General features: G+C 37.2%; 1 protein-coding gene across 4 annotated transcripts in view; it reads left to right on the forward strand.

Moving 5' to 3' along the window:
- The window catches only part of ANKRD31 (ankyrin repeat domain 31), a 127,883-nt gene that overhangs the window by 39,055 nt on the left and 67,402 nt on the right, over window positions 1-21,426 (forward strand). For all 4 annotated transcript variants that reach the window (XM_053907269.1, XM_019463000.2, XM_019463001.2 and 1 more), the window contains 3 exons: window positions 5,019-5,174; window positions 12,167-12,309; window positions 17,881-18,025. In XM_053907269.1, coding sequence (XP_053763244.1) covers window positions 5,019-5,174; window positions 12,167-12,309; window positions 17,881-18,025 — 444 coding nt within the window. The remainder of the gene's footprint in view (window positions 1-5,018; window positions 5,175-12,166; window positions 12,310-17,880; window positions 18,026-21,426) is intronic.

Consider the following 21,426-nt stretch of genomic DNA (forward strand, 5'->3'; position numbering starts at 1 on the left):
CCGAATACCGGAGCCCCCAAATATATAAAACAATTACTCATAAACGTAAGCAACCTTATTGATAATGTGGTAATTTCAGGGGACTTTAACACTCCACTTACAGAAATGGATAGATCATCTAGACACACGGTCAATAAAGAAACAAGGGCCCTGAATGATACATTGGATCAGATGGATTTGACAGATATATTTAGAACTCTGCATCCCAAAGCAACAGAATATACTTTCTTCTCGAGTGCACATGGAACATTCTCCAAGATAGATCATATACTGGGTCACAAAACAGCCCTTCATAAGTTTACAAGAATTGAAATTATACCATGCATACTTTCAGACCACAATGCTATGAAGCTTGAAATCAACCACAGGAAAAAGTCTGGAAAACCTCCAAAAGCGTGGAGGTTAAAGAACACCCTACTAAAGAATGAGTGGGTCAACCAGGCAATTAGAGAAGAAATTAAAAAATATATGGAAACAAACGAAAATGAAAATACAACAATCCAAACGCTTTGGGACGCAGCAAAGGCAGTCCTGAGAGGAAAATACATTGCAATCCAGGCTTATCACAAGAAACAAGAAAAATCCCAAATACAAAATCTAACAGCACACCTAAAGGAAATAGAAGCAGAACAGCAAAGGCAGCCTAAACCCAGCAGAAGAAGAGAAATAATAAAGATCAGAGCAGAAATAAACAATGTAGAATCTAAAAAAACTGTAGAGCAGATCAATGAAACCAAGAGTTGGTTTTTTGAAAAAATAAACAAAATTGATAAACCTCTAGCCAGGCTTCTCAAAAAGAAAAGGGAGATGACCCAAATAGATAAAATCATGAATGAAAATGGAATTATTACAACCAATCCCTCAGAGATACGAACAATTATCAGGGAATACTATGAAAAATTATATGCCAACAAATTGGACAACCTGGAAGAAATGGACAAATTCCTAAACACCCACACTCTTCCAAAACTCAATCAGGAGGAAATAGAAAGCTTGAACAGACCCATAACCAGCGAAGAAATTGAATCGGTTATCAAAAATCTCCCAACAAATAAGAGTCCAGGACCAGATGGCTTCCCAGGGGAGTTCTACCAGACGTTTAAAGCAGAGATAATACCTATGTATCAGGTATTTCTTACCTGATATTTCTTTATTGACCGTGTGTCTAGATGATCTATCCATTTCTGTAAGTGGAGTGTTAAAGTCCCCTGAAATTACCACATTCTTATCAATAAGGTTGCTTATGTTTATAAGTAATTGTTTTATATATTTGGGGGCTCTGGTATTCGGCGCATAGACATTTATAATTGTTAGCTCTTCCTGATGGATAGACCCTGTAATTATTATATAATGCCCTTGTTCATCTCTTGTTACAGCCTTTAATTTAAAGTCTAGTTTGTCTGATATAAGATGCAACATGATGCATCACATTAATAAAAGAAAAGAACCATATGATTATGTCAATCGATGCAGAAAAGGCCTTTGACAAAATTTGGCACCCTTTCTTAATAAAAACCCTTGAGAAAGTCGGGATAGAAAGAAACAAATTATTAGAAATGAGCAACTTGAATAATAATATTATCTGTTAAATAAGTTGCAGTTGTAGTTAAAAACTTTGCCACCAAAAAATCAACAAACAAACAAAAAACTTGTAGGCTCAATGCTTTCTAGATAAGTCTGCTAGGGTTATCATAACCAAACCACAAACTGGATGGCTTAAATGACACATTCTCACCATTCTGGAAGCTAGATGTCTAAGATCAAAGTAATAAAGAATTTGATTTCTGGCAAGACCTCTTTACCTGGCTTGCAGACAGCCATCTTCTTGAAGTGTCCTTCCTTCATGTGTGGAGAGGTCTGGTGTTTCTACCTTTTTTTATAAAGACACCAGTCCTATTTTATTATGGCTTCAACATATGAATTTTGAGGGGATGCAGTTCAGTTCATAATACCTTCACTGGTGAATTCTACTAGACATTTAAGGAATAAATAGTACCTGTTTTCCACAAACTCTTCCAAAAAGTTGAAGATAAGGAAATATTTCCCAATTCATTCTATGAAACCACCAATGAACTGAAACCAAAATCAAAGACATCACTGGAACAGAAAACTACAGATGAATGTCTCATAAACATAGATGCAAAAATCTAAATGGAATTTTAGCAAATCAAATTCATCATAACAGAGTGGGGTGTATCTGAGGAATGCAGGATTAGTTTTGATTTAAAAATTAATTACTGTAATTCACTAACAAGCTAAAAAAGAAAAACCATATCATCATCTCATTGGATGCAGAGAAAACATTTGACAACACCTAACATCCATCACACGTGAGAACTCTCAGCAAAGTAAGAATAAAGGGGAATTTTGTTAACCTGACAGAGGGCATCTACAAAAATATTTACAGGTATTATACTTAAAGACTGAATACTTTTCCCCTAAGATCAAATATAAGGCAGGGGATGTCTGCTGTCACTACTTCTGTTGAACATTGTACCAGAGGGTTTAGCCAGTGCAATCAGGAAAAAATAAATAAATAAAAAGCATTCATTTGGGGAAAGAAGTAAAACTGTGTTTAGTCACAAATGACATAATCATATATGTAGAAAATCTAATGGAATCTATATTAAAGCAAGTATAAGTAAATTTTGCACAATTAAAGGATACGAGATGAAAATACAAATACTGTATTTCTATATTCTAGTGACAAACATTTAGATAGTGAAAATTGATACCATAGCATCAAAAAATATGAACTACATAGGGATAAATTTGACAAACTATTGTAAAAGACAGATACACTGAAACTTACAAAACATTATTCAGAGAAACCAAAGAAAATCTGATGGAGACAAATGGAGGTCTATTGCTTTGTTCATCAGTCAGAAGACTCAATATTGTTAAGATGCTCTTTCTCCCTAGATACTATTTATGGATTCTATACAATCCCAGTCAAAGTTCCTGTATGGTTTCTTGTAGAAATTTACACGCTGGTTCTAAAATTCAAATAGAGTGCAGAGGACCTAAACTGGTAAAACAGTTCTGAAAAATAACAAAGTTAGAGGGCTTAACACTCTGCCTGATTTTAAGAATTATATAGTTATTGTAACCACAACAGCATGACTTTTGCGTCAAAATAGGGAAAGCAATGTAACAAGAGTTCAGGAGTAAAACCTGAATTTTGACAAAGGCACAAGGCTTTTGTAGAGGAGAACAATGGGACATCCACATGCAACAAAATGTTATTGAATGTCTCCATATATTTTAAGAATGTTGCATTTTGTTTTGACCCACAGTGACTTGAAGAAAAAATTGATCCTTTCAGCACTTTTTAAAAAACCTTGTTAGTTAGGCATGTTTGGTGTAGGCTTTATCCTGGAGCTAGTTAAACTCCTCCTACTGAGACATGACTTGTCAACGGTTTGTCTTCACTAATGCCCCGGTTGTTCAAAAAGGTCTCTCTCCTCAGGCTGTCAGGAATGTAAATGTCACCCAGGCCTGTGTGACCTGTCACGATTATTATTTTATAGTTCTTGGATAGTTGTTCTTGCCCAGCCTCATGAAGACTCCTCCTCCATATGAGCCATTTAGTATTCAGATAATGGCCCAAGGAGTCCCTTCTTTAGATTTCTGGTACCTATTCTTTACTCCCTCATCCCTGGTATCCTGCCCTGCAAAATCTAATCACCTCAGCCTCCTGAAACTTTAATCTCTATCTCCTCAGTTCAGCAGGATCACCTTGCTATGCTTGTACTATGTTCTGGAAAGTGCGTCCAGACAAGAAACTGGAGTGCTCTTAGGGCTCACTTTGTTTCCCTCCTCTCAGACGAGTTGTAGATGTGAACTGCCTGTTTTCCAGTGTCTGAATATTAGGGTTTTGTTTTGTTTTGTTTTACCCCATATATATTTTGTCTAGTCATGATTAGAAGTGAATGTCTTCCCCAACTTAGTTTTCATTGAAAAATTTGGCATTCTTTTTAATTTGTTACCTTAATAAATTACATAACTAGAATAGCAAGTATAACTGGCAAAGACAGATCTTAGAGTAAAGACTACTGGGTTTTGGTAAGCATACAGTTTTCTCGTAGGAGCAGAATGCTTTGTAGTCCAGAATGGGGGGAAGCAGGTTAAATGGCCAGAAGTTGGTTTCTTTTACAGTGGAACTGAATGGAGGGAGTCTAATAAAGGCAAAGCAGATAAATTATAGTCCATTAAAAAATGGGCTGCTGTACTCATTTACCTTTGTGAGAATTTAGGAGGGGTAGATTAGCTAGATTCAAATTGGAAAAGCTATAATCAAAGCTATTCTCAAATTCGGGAAAACCACATGAAGTATTATCCATAAAAATTGACAGGACTTGGAGTATCTTAATGAGGAATGGCAGTATTTTCGGAGACACCATGGAGAAATGATATGCATAACCTGGGAAGCTATTTTAATTGTATATTTTCTGGCTTAGGAGTTCAAAACTATTGTACAGATCAAGATCATATTTCTTTGTTTAATTTTATGACAGCTCTTTTTAGCAAAGAAAGAAAATTTAGCCTTCTCTTTTCTGGACTCACTGGGGTTAGTTTTTATATCTTCCTTATGTACTTCTGAGATTTTCTCATCATGGTGGTGTAAGACATTTTATTACTATAGTATTTTGCGGGGTTTAATAACATCTAATTCTAAATTTAAATAATCCTTTTCACCAGAGCTCTTAAAATAATTGGTTTTTTAAAAAAAGAATCTGTTAGTCTTCTAAAGTATGTACTTTTCATGGGGTTTCAATAAATATAAACTTCTTACATGATTTATAATGTATTGCAGGTGTTTTCAAACTAATGACATTTTTTCTTTCACCTTTTTACCTGTAGATAACGTTATATAATGTTGGGTAAACGGATGCAATACTTTTTCATAATATAATTCCAGAATGTTGACTAGATTCACTCTATTACATGTATTCCTTCTGATTTTCAAATAAGGATTCCTATTTTTTTGTTTTCTTTTGTTTATTCCCTCATTTCAGGAAAAATGAAGATGAATGAAATACCTCTTTCTAACATTAACCGTAGAAACATTTTTGGAGAGAACTTACTGTATCAGGCTGCTCTGCACAATGACCCTGACCTTGTTCATCATTTTATAGTAAAAGGGGGAAATGTTAATCAACAAAGTTATGCTGGTAAGTTGGAATTACCACCCACATTATTTTGAAGGTGGTTCGTAGTTTCTGCAGAGTCACTTCTGTGCAAGTATGGCAAAGTGGACCTGAGGCAATCTCACACAGAGTTTCCAGGTCATTTTCCTGCTTAAGTAGCTGATCATCATCATCTCCTTGGGAAATGGTAACGAGGGGAAAGAGGAGCAGGAGAAGAGTAGTATATTTAACCTTCAAAGATTATGCCTGCTGAGGGCCCACCGGGTGGGTCACGTGCAGTTGGCTTGCACAGAAGAATGCCGTTCTTGGGGCTGACTTGCTGGCTTTGCATGGGCGTTGTTACCGTGACACTCAGCTTTGAATGGAAGAGAAGTGAGGTCAAAAGCTGAAAGAAGCTGATGGTACACTTGAGATGTGACGGAAATTGAGATAACATTGCAGGTGTATAACAGGGGCAATGGCCAGGGAAATGGAGAGAAGGGTGTATGAGATAGAGAGGGTGGGACAGGGAGCTCAGAACTTTCTTTCTACAAGGCTGGATCTCTGATAGTCTTTTTTTGCAGAAAGAACCTTATATTCTCCTGGACAAGAATGATTCCTTAAAGACACTTAAGTACTTAAGGCACTGAGCAGCACTGGGCCAGCCTGGGTAGTGCTTTTATATATCCATACTTTTTCTACCATTTCTAGACTTTATGAAACAGTGCACAAAAAATGTCTGGTAGTTTTTGTTAATCTCTATCTACTCCTTAAATTCAGGAGTAGCTCTACATGCAGCTAACTTTACTTTATGGATTTCCCAAAAATCTCTTAACGTGTTTCTTTTCATTAGCCCTTGTCTGTGCCATTAACATCCTTGCTGTCTCTTCCCTCCTTGTCTTTGGCCATTTATTGTGCACTTTCTCCTCACTGCCCCAGGTACTTCTGTGACCTTCATGAATTCTTTATCCTTAACATACTTTTCTGACTTTTTGAAGTCTCTCTTGTTCTCTACTTTTCCTTCTCACTCTTCATCTTAGCTCTTACCTTTATTTCTGGCTATTACATCCCATAAAATTGCAGAGGACAGTGTTGGTTTTTTTCTTAATGTTTATTTATTTTAGAGCACAAGCAGGAGAGGGGCAGAGAGAGAGGGAGACCCAGAATCAAAAGCAGGTTCCAGGCTCTAAGCTGTCAGCACAGAGTCGGATGTAGGGCTGGAACTCAGGAACCATGCATGAGATGACGACCTGAGCTGAAGTTGGAAGTTCAACCAACTGAGCCACCCAGGCACCCCTAGAGGGCAGCATTTTTAAAGACTTTGTAACTATTTGTTTCATCAGAGTCACCTGCAGTGTTTGTTTAAAATGTAGCCTTTATTTCACCCCCCCAAACACACATATTCACACCCAGTCTCACAGTCAAAATATGTAGGTTGAAACCTTGAAATCTGTATTTTAGCATGTTCCCCCAATGATTTTTATTCTCATTAAAGTTCAAGAACTACTGGCAACTACTGGCAAGAGGTGTACACCTCTGTGTAATAAACCAGTTCATTGTAGTGAGCTTTTATAGTATGTCTCCTATGTGCCACATGCTGTGAAAACAGAAAGACATATTTACTAGAAAAATTTAAATATATTCTGTGATACAATCCAAAAAAAAGCTAAGTGCCTTTTGAGAAATTAATAAAATGTTACAATAACAGACCAATAGTCTTGTCATAGGTTAACATTTGCATTTTAAATCCTTGTTTACATTTTATGTTTTCTTTTTCTTTGATTTAAAAAACCAATTGCAGTAATTCTTCATTTATCAAAAACAAAGGTGACAACCAGGAAATAGGCTGAAGTCTGAATACCCAAAACAGATTTCATAAAGCTTCTTCGCTAAAACTATCTCAGACGAATGCTCTTAGCATTATTTTACACAGAATTCTATCTGATTCCTAAGTGTATGGCACAGTAGAAATGAAAGCAAAGATTGGCACAGACCAGGATGTTGATAATAGCAAGAAGTTTAACAACAAGGCAAAAGACAAAAAAATTAAAAATGAGAGGACACATTGTTGAAGACTATATAATGTAGTAAAGCATGCACTTAGACCTCCGTGGGTGTTAACAATTGCTACATTAGAGCATATAACTAATATTATGATTATTAGGATCTTGAATCTTTATTAAAAATGTGTTAGGTTATATTTTCTTTCTGGGAAATTTATAATCCTATAAAGCTTTAAAGATACTTCCTTCAAGATGATTAAATTTTTAAAAAGAAAAAAAAATGTTTAGGGATCTTCCAACCTGTAGGGGTGCTTGGATGGCTCATTCAGTTAAGCATCTTGATTTTGTCTCAGGTCATGATCTTAACGTTTATGATTTCAGGCATTGCATCAGGCTCTGTGCTGACAGTGTGGAGCCTGCTTGGAATTCTCTCTCCCTCTTTCTCTCTGCCCCTCCCCCACTCATGCTTTCTCTCTCTCGCGCTCTCAAAAATAAATAAACTTAAAAAGAAAAGGATCTTCCACTGGTAGATCTGGGAGATAAAAGATCTGTTGTAAAGTGTGATCCATCTTTATTTTGAAGGAGTGGTTTTGTAACACAGAAGGAGTAATCCCTAAGGGCAGGTAAATTCTTTGTACATTTGATTTCTTTCCTTTTAATTTTTAATGTTTATTTTTGAGAGAGAGAGTGTGAGTGCAGGAGGGGTAGAGAGCGAGGGAGACACAGAATGTGAAGCAGGCTCCAGGCTCTGAGCTGTCAGCACAGAGCCCAACGCGGGGCTCGAACCAATGAACTGCGAGATCATGACCTGAGCTGAAGTCGGACACTTAACGGACAGAACCACCCAGGCACCCCCGTTTGATTTTTTTCTGTCAGATGTGTAGCCATATCTGGTCTACCATGGCTCTCTCTGCAGAATAAAGGTCCATCTGGCTTTGTGGATGCTGGGAATTTCTTTCATCCTTAAGACTGGTACTGTTCATCACTGGTTCATTCTTGTTTAGGTCTCCAGAGTAGCATTCGTTTTTCACTCCTTCCTTGAGGCCCCACCGTTAACTCTGAGTTACTGACATGCAGTAATTCTCTGCTTTGGGAATTTTCTGCAGTAAATTTAAAACAGGAGACTAGCTTTTCACTGTATATTTACCTTATGTTTTTCATCATTCTGGCTCAGGGAAAACAAACTCATCTTTTGTTATGGGTTTCTTATTCCTAAAGCAGTCATTTTTGCCCCTTTAGGAAACTAACTTTTATTGTAGTTTAATCAAAACCTAAATAAGGATAGGAAGTTTTCTAGAAGGAAAATTATCATCTTCTTTAATAACTTTTGGATTTCTCACATTTCATTTTTCATCCTAGACTGGTGGCAGATAACCAGGTTAATCACTATATGCGTTGATAAGCAAATTTCCACAGGTCCCGAAATCTAAACAAGTTCACACTTTTTATCAGAAATAGTGCTTGGAGGGACATAATTTTTATGTTACGTTTTTAAAAATAGGTAGTCCTTAAGTGCTTATGTTTCAAAAGTTCACAAGTGAGCTATTTATTTGAAATTTTTATGACATTATGAAAAATTGCAAACATACAGAAAAGTTAAAAATCTACAGTAAGCATCTGTATACCTAATACCCACGTTCTACATATTTATTTTCATCACATACTTACTATAAAGGAAGAACACTTGTGTGTGTCTCTTCTACTTTTATTCCTAACACTTGTGATATTGCATGTGTGGGTTTTGGACGCATCAAGCAATTCTCCAACACCAGCTGAGTGTCCTGCAATTTAATTCATTTTTGACACTAACCCATATTAGCACAGACCCCACAGGTTAAGGGCTCAGTCAGAAACCCCCACTTCAGATGCCAGTCACAAGTAGTAGGTCCCCAGGTTGCCCACAATTTCTGTTCAGCTTGGCTACAAATTGGAGGTTCCCACAGTCCCCTCCTCAGATTCGATCATTTCCTAAAGTAGCTCACATAACTCAGGGAAACACTTACTTATGTTTACCATGTAAGTTTACTTATTATTATGATAAAGGATATGACAAAGGTTACAGATACAGACAAACAGCCAGATGAAGATACATAGAGTGAGGTCTAGAAGAGTCCTGAGCACAGGAGCTTCTGTCGGTGTGGAATTGGAGTGTGTTACCTTCCTAGCACCTAGTTGTGTTCACCAGTGTGGAAAAGTTCTCTGAACCCCGGAGTTTTGGGGTTTTCATGGATTCTTCATCATGAAGGCAGGGTGGGGGTTGGGAGGGCATGAAACTGAAAGTTCCAAGTTTCTGATCATGGTTTAGTCTTTCTTATGAGCAGCCCCAACCTGGGAGCCCACCAAAAGTTGCCTCACTAGAACAAAAGATATTTTTATCACCCAGGGAATAAGGGACTTAGGAGCTTTGTGTCAGACATTTTTATCACTTGGGAAATTATAAAGGTCTTGGGGATTCTGTATGAGTAACTGGGGTGAGAGACCAAATATTAGAACAAAAGATTCTCCTAGCACCCGTGTTTAAAAGGTTTTAGACATTCTGTGCCAGGAACCAGGGGGCAGAGCCCCTGCCTATCCATCATACCTTTACATCTATAAATCTCTGTCCATCAATCCATCTTTATGTGGACACAGTTCAAAGAAAGTTAGTACATTTTACCACTAAACACCTGAGAAATAATATCTCTAACTAGAGTTCAATTTTTTTTAGAGGTAAAATTTTCATATGGTGACATGCAGATCTTAAATGTGCTATTTGATGAATTTTGACATATATATTCACCTATGTAACCCAAACCTCTATCAAGAGGTTGCTGCAGCCAAGGTAAAAGAGGTTGTTGCCTTTTTTCTCCTCTAGGATTTTGATGGTTTCCTGTCTTACATTTAAGTCTTTCATCCTTTTTGAGTTTATTTTTGTGTATGGGGTAAGAAAGTGGCCCAGGTTCATTCTTCTGCATGTCACTGTACAGTTTTCCCAACACCTTTTGCTGAAGAGACTTTTCCATTGGATACTCTTTTCTGCTTTGTCAAAGATTAGCTGGCCATACATTTGTGGGCCTGTTTTTGGGTTCTGTATTCTGTTCCATTGGTCTGTGTGTCTGGTTTTGTGCCAAGAAGTCATTAAATTTTTAAGTATTTGAAGAATGTCCAGGTATCTTTCTGATATTGGTTTCTAATTTAATTACTTTTGGTCAAAGGATATACTTTCTGTGAATTTTATCCTCTTACAATTATTGAGAATCGGTCAATTTCCTAGTATATAGTCTTTCTTGGTTAACATCCCTTGTGTATTTGAATGTTTATTCCTCAGTTTTATGTAATGTTCTCTAACTGTTGCTTAGATGCAGATGATTAATAATGTTCAGATCATGTCTGTCTTTATGGATTTTTTTGTCTAGTTTATCATTTCATGAGGAGAATATTGAAATATTAACAGCTATGATTGTGGAGTTGTCTCTTTCTCCCTTTCATTCTGTCCATTTTTGCTTCCTGTATTTTGAAGCTTTGTTATCAGGTACATACACAGTTGTAAATTGTCATGTCTTCTGATAAATTGACCTTTTAATTATTTTGAAATATTTCTCTTTATCTCTAGTAATACATTTTGTCTTGAAGCTACTCTCTATGATATTAATATAGACATTCTAGCTGTATCTTATGTTTCTTGTCTATTTGCTCTTTTTCCATCCTTTTATTTTCAACCTCTTTATATTTAAAATTTATTTCTTATAGATAGCATACATACATATTTCTTATAGATAGCTTTTAGATAAAAAGAAATAGATAAATTCTGACTATCTCTGCCTTTTAATTGGGGCAATTAGTCAATTTTAATTTAATATAAAAGGTAGGATTGAGTGAGGATTGTGATTTTACTAATTGTTCCTTGTGTATGTTATCCTTTTTTTCCTTTCTATGTCTTTGCCTTTTTTTTTTTTTTGTAGTGATTACCCTAGGGATTGCAATGTACATCTTTAATGTTTCATTCTTTTCAGAGTTAGTATATTAATATTTCTATAAAATGTCAGAACGTTGAACACATCTCCCTTATCTTTTATGCCATATAACAGCTATATAAATTAATAACACTAAAATATAATGTTATGATTTTCAATTTAAATGGTCACATGCATTTTAAAGAAATTTATAGGAAAAAACCTCCTCTATTAACTATATATTTACCTTTTTTGTTTCTCTTCATTTCTTCCTCAAAGCTTTCTATTTAATACTATAGGAGAAACTCTTTCTATAACATCTTATGACAATAGATCTTAACTGGGGTGATACTGGCTTTTAGGGCACATTGGCAGTTTGTGGAAACATTTTTGGTTGTTACAACTGGAATGGGGGAGTGCTGCTACTGGTATCTAATAGAATGCTCAGAACAACAAAGAATTATCCCCCCCCCCCCCTTAATACACTTTTAACATGCACCTTTTAGGTTTTCTTACATCAATCATATGATTTATTGGAATTGAATAAATATAATGTACCATTGTCTCTGGCTAATGAGGATACATAAGACATACAGATACTTATTTGTATGCCTGGTTTTATTACAATAGTTTGTGTTAGAACTACTGTAAATAGCTTTTTACAAATGAGTAAAGAAATACATATTTTTGAAGTGACCTCTGTGCATTCCTGACAGCTGGATTGCTTTAATGGAAGTACCTTGAGCTACAAATAAAGTTTTTTCTCCCTCTTTGCAAAAAAGTAGCCTATAATTAACATTTCTTTAAGCTAACAATGACTCCCTTACAGCGTTTTTATTTGAGCTGGACAAGAATAGTTTCAAATATTTTACTTTTTTCATATTTTTCATATTTTTCACAATTGAGTTGGGGGTAGGAATTTTATTTGGCCTTCAGATTTATTGAATCCACCTAATAATAGTTTATTTTCATGGTGGGATTATCTTGTCTCATCTAATGAAAATATTTTTAAAGAAACAACTTAGAGTTTATATAGTTTATAAGGGCAAGCACAAAACATTAAGATGCCAAACATAAATACCATTTCCTTTTTGTAAAATAGGTTGGACAGCACTTCATGAAGCTAGTGTAGGAGGATTTTATCAGACAGCAAGTGAACTATTAAAAGGTGGAGCCGATGTAAATATCAAAGGAATGTACCAGATCACTCCCCTACACGATGCTGTCATAAATGGACGTTATCAGGTACTGTGATGCTTTTGTTTGCAAATCAAGTAGTACATTCTACAGATACTAAAAATCTCAGGAAGCTAGCAATAGGGATTCAGTTATAGTTTATTCTTCTAATGGGTACTCAGAATGTGGAATAAAGTTTTACTTTGTGATAGACTTATTGTGTCTAATATGGTAGATGCTATTTTATGTGTCACTTTTAATAACTACAGGTAGTGTTTTGGTTACACATAGTATTTTTTTTTAATGTTTCTTTATGTCTGAGAGAGAACACAAGTGGGGGAGGGTCGGAGAGAGGGGGTAACAGAGGATCTGAAGTGGGCTCTGCACTGACAGCAGCAAGCCCAATATGGGGCTCAAACTCAAACCATGAGATCACAACCTGAGCTGAAGTCAGACTCTAAGCCAGCTGAGCCGGCTAGATGCCCCATGGGTACACATAGTATTTTTTATTTTTATTTTTTAAGTTTATTTATTTTTGAGAGAGTGGGGAAGGGACAGAGAAGAGAAGAGAGAATCCCAAGCAGATTCCATACTGTCAGTATGGAGCCTGATGAGGGACTCAAACTCACGAACTGCAAGATTGTGACCTGAGTAAAATCAGGAGTCCAGTGTTTAACCAACTGAGCCACCCAGGTGCCCTCACATAGTATTTTTTAAACTTATATACTTCTTTAGACTATTTCAGTATGGTGCTCTATAGGTTTTAGCAGAACGTTTTTTGCTTACAGAGTGTTAAACGGTGATGTCCAGTCCTGATAGGAGGCATACACCTTTTTGGACACTAGCGTCACTTTCAGAGTCCATATAAGACATGAATCTCTTAGGTTTAATGATTAACCAGTACATACTAGCATAAATGTACTACTGTTTAAAATATCAAAATACTATAGTTCCATACAAATTGGTAGCTACTATAATGATAATATTAATTAAGATGATCAGTTTCAGCACTTGCAGTTTATTTCAGAAATAAACTTACATTCTGAGCTTGCCAGACATTTTCTGGTTCAGGCACCACATTACCGGATTGAGATACTTGCTAAAAATATTAATGTTTTTTTATCTCATGTATTGGAAGTTGCCTCTGGGTTCAAACTCCTAGGGTAGAAAAGGGAGCTAATCAGCTGAGCTTGGGAAGTTATAATGCACTTGCTTCCAAGAAGAAATGCCTAACAAATAGATCTGGGGAAGGCTTCTGGGAGCCATGGGCATGGACACAGCATAACCCTTCCTAATGTGAAACAGTACTTCAGGAAAGTTTAGGTTCTTTTGCCTTCTTTTGATAATATATCACTTATTAGTTGGTGGTCACCCTCCACATTGTAGAGAAAACTGGGTGGGGAGGGGAATTCTGCCTGGGACCTAATTGAATGGCCAAAAGAATGCAGGCTTGGACAGGTGTTGGTGTGAGCCCTCTCTGTCCTTTACTCCCTCTTCAAAGCTGGCCTCCAGCAGAGAAACCTCATGCCAAAGCAGTTCTTCCCTCTCCTTTTGGCCCATCTGCTTTCCCAACTATTCAGGGCTGACTTAACCCTAGTCAAAAGTTTTTTCCCCCTTTGGGCAAGGTGAGCCCTGACCACTTCACTTTTTCCTCCTTTCTTTCTCAGTTCTTCCTTTGTCCCATCTGGTAACTCGGCTTTAGTCAGTTTCTGCCTCACAGGCTAGAACTGGCTATCTTCTGTCTCGCCTTTGCAGATATGTAGCCTTCTCTTACTCCCTCAGTGAAGTAAAAGGGACCAAGGACACACACCTTTGACTCCAGAATCTAGTTACCTCGCTCCTATCTCACTCCCTCATGCCAACCTTTGTGTTCCTGTAACTGATGTGCTTTTGGAACCATGGCGTATCCTGACTGATGGCGGGAGAAAAGAGAATGGCAAGATGGAAGTTGAAGTCCAGAGAACAGTCATAAGAATTAAAAGCTGAAACCTGGTGGGATGGGATGAAGTCATGGTCTTCTTTGTTCCTTCCCGTTCTGTTTAGCTGGGGGGAGCCAGAAAGTTACTTCACCCAATCCAAGAGAGATTTCCAAAATTCCAGGTCAGTTCTGGACTGACTTAAGAACCAAAGCCTTAAAAATCAAAGTAGGGTAGGACGTTGTTTTGGAGGATGGAGTAGGGATAGCTTGAGCATCAGATGAGGATCTAGGCTAACCTTGGGGAATCTCATATGTGAGGCAAAGATGATCAGAGAAATGGTCTAGACTCTGGGTATTGCTCCCATGCATTACTTGTTACAGGACTAAAAATGTCAAACGAAGGAAGTCCTGGGAACCTGATACTGGATCAGGCACCTGGAGAGTGTGAGTTTCTTAAATATTCCAGAGTTGAAGGAACTTGAATGTATTATCTTACAGGAATTAACTTTTATACTAAAAGGTGGGAGATCCTAAAAGATAATAACTTATTTTTTTAAAGCTAAAAAGCCATTAAAAATACCTTGTATGATTCCATTTGTTTGAAATATTTGCAGTAGTCCAAACTTTTAGAGACAGAAAAGATTAGGAATGGAAGGTGGGGACTTGCATGGGTGGCTCAGTCGGTTAAGTGTCCGACTTCAGTTCAGGTCATGATCTCATGGTTCGTGGGTTCAAGCCCCGTGTTGGGCTCTGTGATGACAGCTCAGACCCTGAAGCCTGCTTTGGATTCTCTGTCTCCCTCTCTCTCTGCCCCTCCCCAACTTGTGCTTGCTTTCTCTCTTCTCTCTCTCAAAAATAAATAAAAACAAAAAAAATAAAGGAAGGTGGGGAATGGGGTGTAACAGTTCATTGTTAAAGGGTTTCTTTTAGGAGAAATTAAAATATTCTAAAATTAGATGGTGGTTATAGTTATACAACTGTCTTAATATACTAAAAACCATTGAATTGTATTTTTTAAATGGGTGAATTGTGTGGCATGTAAATTATATGTCAATATAATTACATTTTCCAATATGGTAAAGGTGGGATTTGAGAATTACAAATGATTGGTTCATTGTGATTCCTTAGAAAAATCTGGAACAAATTATTAGACACATAGGAGACATTTAGATAAGAATGCAGTGATCTTTGAGAATCTGTAGGCATCACTAAGAACAAGTCATGTCAGGCTAACCTTGACTTCTCTTTTATTAGGTTTACTTTGTTAATAGGTGAAGGAAATGGCATGACAAGTTGATGTAAGCTATCATGATTTTAACAAAGCTTTTATTTGATGAAGTGTTGTATAGTGTATGAGTATATGAGATGTTGACTTGGAGGTTGGCTGACAGTGTTACTTAGGTTCACATGTATTGAGAAAAACATCCCTTAAACATGGTGATTATTCATTCCACATGTATCTGTAGTGAAATCTCTTCTAAAGTTTGATTATATATTCTGTTACACTATAAAGAGCCAAACTCCCTCAACAGGCTGGAACATGACTTGTATGTTGTTGATACTGGAAATATTTTAAAAGAAATCACAGGCATTATACCATTATACTCATAAATACTTGAGCCTGCATTTCTGACAGATAAGAACTTTTCTTACACCCACAACATCATCCTACCTAATATAGTTTCTTTTATTATTTAATATCCAGTCCATATTAAAATTTCCCAGGTTATCTAAAAAATGTGTTTTTATAGTAAGTTTTTGTTTGAATCAGGATCCATCAAGGTCCATATATTACATATGTTTGTTGTGTGTCTTAAGTGTGTTTTAACCTATAACAGTTCTTCCTCTATTTTGTGTTTTCTTAGGGGTTCTAGAATCTTGGCTTTTGTCTTAAAGAATTTCCTAAATTCTGGATTTGGCTAATTTTATTTTTATGGTGTTGTATAGCTTGTTTCTTCTTATATTGTCTGTAAGTGGATAGTATTTAGAAATCACAATCTGGGTGCTAGGTGTGCCCGTTTAGTGTTTGTAGTGATACTTAAAGCCTACTTCCGACATCCTCCCTGATTATATTCTTCTTTTTTTTTTTAATTTTTTTTAATGTTTATTTATTTTTGACAGAGAAAGACAGAGACAGAGCATGAGGTGGGAGGGGCAGAGAGAGAGGGAGACACAGAATCCGAAGCAGGCTCCAGGCTCTGAGCTGTCAGCACAGAGCCCGACACGGGGCTCGAACTCGCAGACCGCAAGATCATGACCTGAGCCGAAGTCAGATGCTCAACCGACTGAGCCACCCAGGCGCCCCTATATTCTTCCTGTATTAAACAGTACTTAGTGAATATTTACTGTTTGTCAGACACTGAGATAGGCACTGGGAATATAAAGATGATTAAGACATATACCTGTAGTAAAAACTTGGAAGCAACTTAAACATCTGTCAATAGAGTACTTAAATAAAATACAGGGACGCCTGGGTGGCTCAGTCGGTTGGGCAACTGACTTCGGCTCAGGGCATGATCTCGCGGTCCGTGGGTTCGAGCCCCGCATCGGTTCTGTGCTGACAGCTCGGAGCCTGGAGCCTGGAGCCTGCTTCGGATTCTGCGTCTTCCTCTCTCTGTTCCTCCCCTGCTCGTTCTCTATCTCTGTCTCTCAAAAATAAACATTAAAAAAAATTAAAAAATAAATAAAATACAGTACATTCATATAGTACATTCAATAGTAGACTATTACTCAGCTGCTAAAAAGAATGAGAAAGTTCATCTTATACTGACATGGTACAATTTCTAAGCTCTTTTGTTGGGGGAGGGGCGGCAAGATATTGAGGAATGTATATATTCTACGGCCACTTGTGTAAGAAGAAAATCTGTACATATTTGTATGTATACATACATATATACATGTTGGACTAGATTAACTCAAAAAATTCAGAAGAAACTATAGTACTTAAAAAAATTAGATGACTGAAATTCAGGGATAGAGGAGGAAACTTATTTTTCATTGTATACTTTTCTGAGTCTTCTATATTTTGAACTATAGTCATTAATTTCCTATCCATATGTAATAAATTAATTTTAAAAGAAAGACATAGTCCCACCCTCAACAACCTTAGAGTGCCCAAGAGACAGATTAATAAGAAATAAGTGTAATATATATTGGGCACTATGATAAAATATGTACCCAAAAAAAGGCAGCAGCAGTGGATGAGGAGGTCAGGGAGAGCATCATGAGGAGGTAACTTGAGGAGTAGGAACAATTAAGGATTGACTGGTTTCTTTCTCCCTGACACTGGGGAGGAGCAACGGCAACACAGCTACAGATGGAAGATGACATAACCATCTCCTGGAACATGTCAAACTTGTATTTACTACTACAGAACCGATGCCTAATTCTCGGTGTACCTCTAGATCCATTTCACCAGCACCTGAACTATCTATATTTCTGATCTTTCCTTCCTCCCTCAGTCTTTCCCTCCTTCCCCCTCCCTCTCTGCCCCCTCCCTTTCCCCCTTTTTCTCTATTTTTGTAAGAGAAAGGATATGTTTATCAACAAATTATGATTCAGTAAGTTGCATTAATTTTTTTTATTGGGCAAAGATGTTACAGATAAACCCAAGCTCTCTTGTTGAAAGAAATATCCGATGTTGCTTAGAGTTGTAAGCCAGCACACATTTGCAATAATATACCTTTTGTTTGGGCACGCTCACATGAACGGTCTTCCTGTAGGTGGCAGCGTTACTTCTTTTGAATGGAGCTGATCCCTTACTTAGAAGTGACAATGGAAAGTGTGCTTTGGATGAGGCCAAAGATTCACGTATGAAGCGTCTCCTTGAGAAATATATTCCTAAACACCAAAAACATCTTACATCAGGTAAGATTAAACTGGCCTGTTATATCTGTTCATCATGTTGGTAGAGAGTTACAGGAATTGAATTTAGAATTACAGAAATTAAATTTCCTTTCCTCCTTAGTTGTGAGAACGTCTATCCAGTGGTGTCCTTGCTCCATTCCTTTAGTAAAGCACACTGACTTGTTTGCAAATGCACATGATGTAAGGACTCCAAAAGAACAAAGAGAAAAGGGATAATATCAAAGTACTTTTTCCTAGTTGTGCATTACGAACAGTTAAGAAAACTTTTATAAAGTTCTGGTCCCCCCCCCACTCCCCTGACAGTTTTTTGGCTAAAATGATATGATGTAGTTCGATGAGTATGGTCAGGATTGTTTTTGTTTCCATCCCCTAAGAATCTTCTCCTATGGTTATATTTTTGCCCTGTCATCCATTACACTGTTAAAAATTGAACTACCAAAGAACTTGATTTATAGTTGTCAATAACAAGGTTATAAGAATAATTTACATGCATGACACTTTCTTTATATTCTCCTTAATGCATCTGTTAGATTTTTTGGTAAGATCACAGCAGTCCTCTGCTCAAACCCTGCAGTGGCTTTCCATTTAATCTAGAAGAAATGTCAGCATCCTTACAGTGGCATACAGGCCCCTATATGAGCTGGCCACCCAACCAGTTAACTTCTACCATTCTCTACCTCTGTCTCTCAGCTTCAGTCACACTGGCTTCCTTGCTGTTTCTCAAATATGCCTCTTCCACCTCCTTCAAGTCTTAGTTTAAATGTCATCTTCTCAGGGAGACCTCGACCATCCTATTTAATACTGCAACCTACCTCTTTCCCACCCTCACCATATTAGTTACCTATCTCTATGCAAGTTACCCGAAATTTAGCATCTCAGAATACCAAACGTATTATCTCTCACAGTTTCTGAGGAGTAGAAGTCTGGAAGCAGTTTAACCGAGTAACCAGTTCTGGATCAGTGTCTCTTACAGGTTGCAGCCAAGCTCTTAGTGAGGAATGGTCATCACAAGGCTCAGCTAGGGCAGGAAAATCCACTTTGAAGCTCACTCACCTGGTTATCGGCAGGCCTCATTGCCTCACTGCTCATTAGCTGGAGGTTTCAATTACTTGCCACAGGAGCTTTCTCCATAGAGCTGCTGACAGCCTTGCAGCTGGCTCAGAGCAAGAGAACGCACCCAAGACAGAGGCCCCAAGCTTTCTAGGAACTAATCTTGGAAGCACTTATGCCATATTCTATTTGTTGTAAGTAAGTCACTAAGTCTACGAAGTTCCACCTTTTGAAAGGAGGAAATACCAAAAATTTTATGAACATATTTTTCAAACTGCCACATTCACTCCAATCCTTCTTACCTTATATTACTCTATCCCTTTTCCATAGCACTTAACACCTTCTAACACATTGGACAATTTGTTTATTTTTTATTTTCAGTCTTCCCCCACCAGAATCTAAGCTGCATGAAGGAAAGGATTTGTGTTTAGTCTGGTGATGAATAATTAAGTGCCTTGTACCCAGTAGGCATTGAGTAAATATTTGTTGAATAGTGTGTCAGTCCTTTTAAACAAAACAAACAAAATAAAGTCTTTACCTTCAGTAGCTGTATGTGTGCTTCGTTCACTTTTACCAAACTATATTTTAATAACATTTTCCCTAAGAGGTAACTATTTGAATGCTGTTGACAAAGAACTAAGACTTGGATGAAAACACCCTATGTTATTTTATTTATTTATTTTTTTACACTTGATCTTAGCCAAAAGGCCGAGAAGCGATATTTATTTATTTTTTGAGAGAGAGAGAGAGAGAGAGTACAAGTGGTGGATAGGGGCAGAGAAAGAGAGAGAGAGAGAGAATCTTAAGCATGGAGCCTGACAGCTGGATCCCAAGACCCTGGAATCATGATCTGAGCTGAAATCAAGAGTTGGACTCTCAGCTGACTGAGCCACCTAGGCACCCCAACACCCTACTTTATAATAATGAGATAACTTCATTGAGAATTAAAGGCCACCAAGAGGCAATTAGTTAATGGTTCTTTAGAACAAAACACTCCTTCCCCTGTAGCCCAGTCTCATCAGAAAGTAAGAGGGACAGACAACACCTTGTTGAGGCCAGGTCTGTAAAAGCACATTGAGATAGATTATTCATGTTTCCATTCATTGAGATAAATTATTGCACTTATATTTACATTTCAAGCTGTGTGGAAAATTGCACATATTCAGTTGGAGGCAAAAGCATGTATGTTTTTAAATTTTTGCTTTGATAATCTGCTTAATTTCTTTACTGCTCTATTTTATGATAGCATGCATTGTTTTGCTTTTCTGAGAGTGCTTTCTCCAACATTATAGCCCTTTCTCCAGCATTATAGCCCTTTCTCCAAATCCAGAATCTCCCATTCACTAATGCCCACTTCTGACCTACACCTACCCAAGGGAATTTCATTCATGGAAAAGGATCCCAAGCCTTTTTTCTTAGGATTTAGCTTCCATTCTTCCTTGGTGAGGGAATTTACGAAGCTGGGCTGTGTTATCATGCTTTAGTAGGTGGTTTGAATATTTCTTGTTTGAAGTTTTGAAGTCTGTCATTAATTATTAGCTGACTTATCAATATAAATGAAAAAACTAGTTGAGAGTTTCTGTTTTTAAATTTGAGTTGAATAGCTTTTTGTTACGGGAATGATGGATAAAAAACCTCCCTCATGCAATAATATTTGGTGGTTTTCTTAGAGTAAAATACATCTTCTTTGGTATAGGACAGGAGTTCATTCTTAGCAACTTTATAGCCTGAGGTATATTAACACTCAGTTTTCTCATCTGTAAATTTGGGCTTCTAATATCTGCTCCTCTACTTAGATACCTGTGGGATTGTTACTGTGAGGATTAGAGTTGATGTATGTAAGATGCTTCAGTACAGTACCTTACATATGACAGAAGCTTGGAATAACAGAGTGAAAAAAATTACAGCTACATCACCAACATTCACCACCTCAGAATTGATACTTGTATAGATTTTTTTTGTTAAGTTGGTTATACTAGAGCATATAGACTCTTGAAACTGAGAGGAGATTAAAGCCCCTTTCTAGCTTCCAGATTCTCTTAGGAACCATGCCCAAAATGGTGGTTCCTGTGAAATATTTTCTTGCTGTCTTATTTAAGAACCACAGTTAGGAAAAGGCACAGAGTCCTTTCTGCTCTTGAAAAAAAAATAATAAAATTAATAATGGAGCACTTTCTATGTGTCAGGACCTCTCTGGGAGCATGCCCTGAACAATTAAAACAGGGTCGAGAACACACACCTGGCCACCAATGTTCCTAGCAGCATTATTCACAATAGCCACAAGGTGGAAATAACCCAAGTGTCCTTCCCCAGATAAATGGATAAACCATGTGATACAGCTATACAATGGA

This window comes from Panthera pardus, unplaced genomic scaffold (assembly GCF_024362965.1).
Source record: "Panthera pardus isolate Hobbes unplaced genomic scaffold, ASM2436296v1 HiC_scaffold_2, whole genome shotgun sequence".
Lineage (NCBI taxonomy): Eukaryota > Metazoa > Chordata > Mammalia > Carnivora > Felidae > Panthera > Panthera pardus.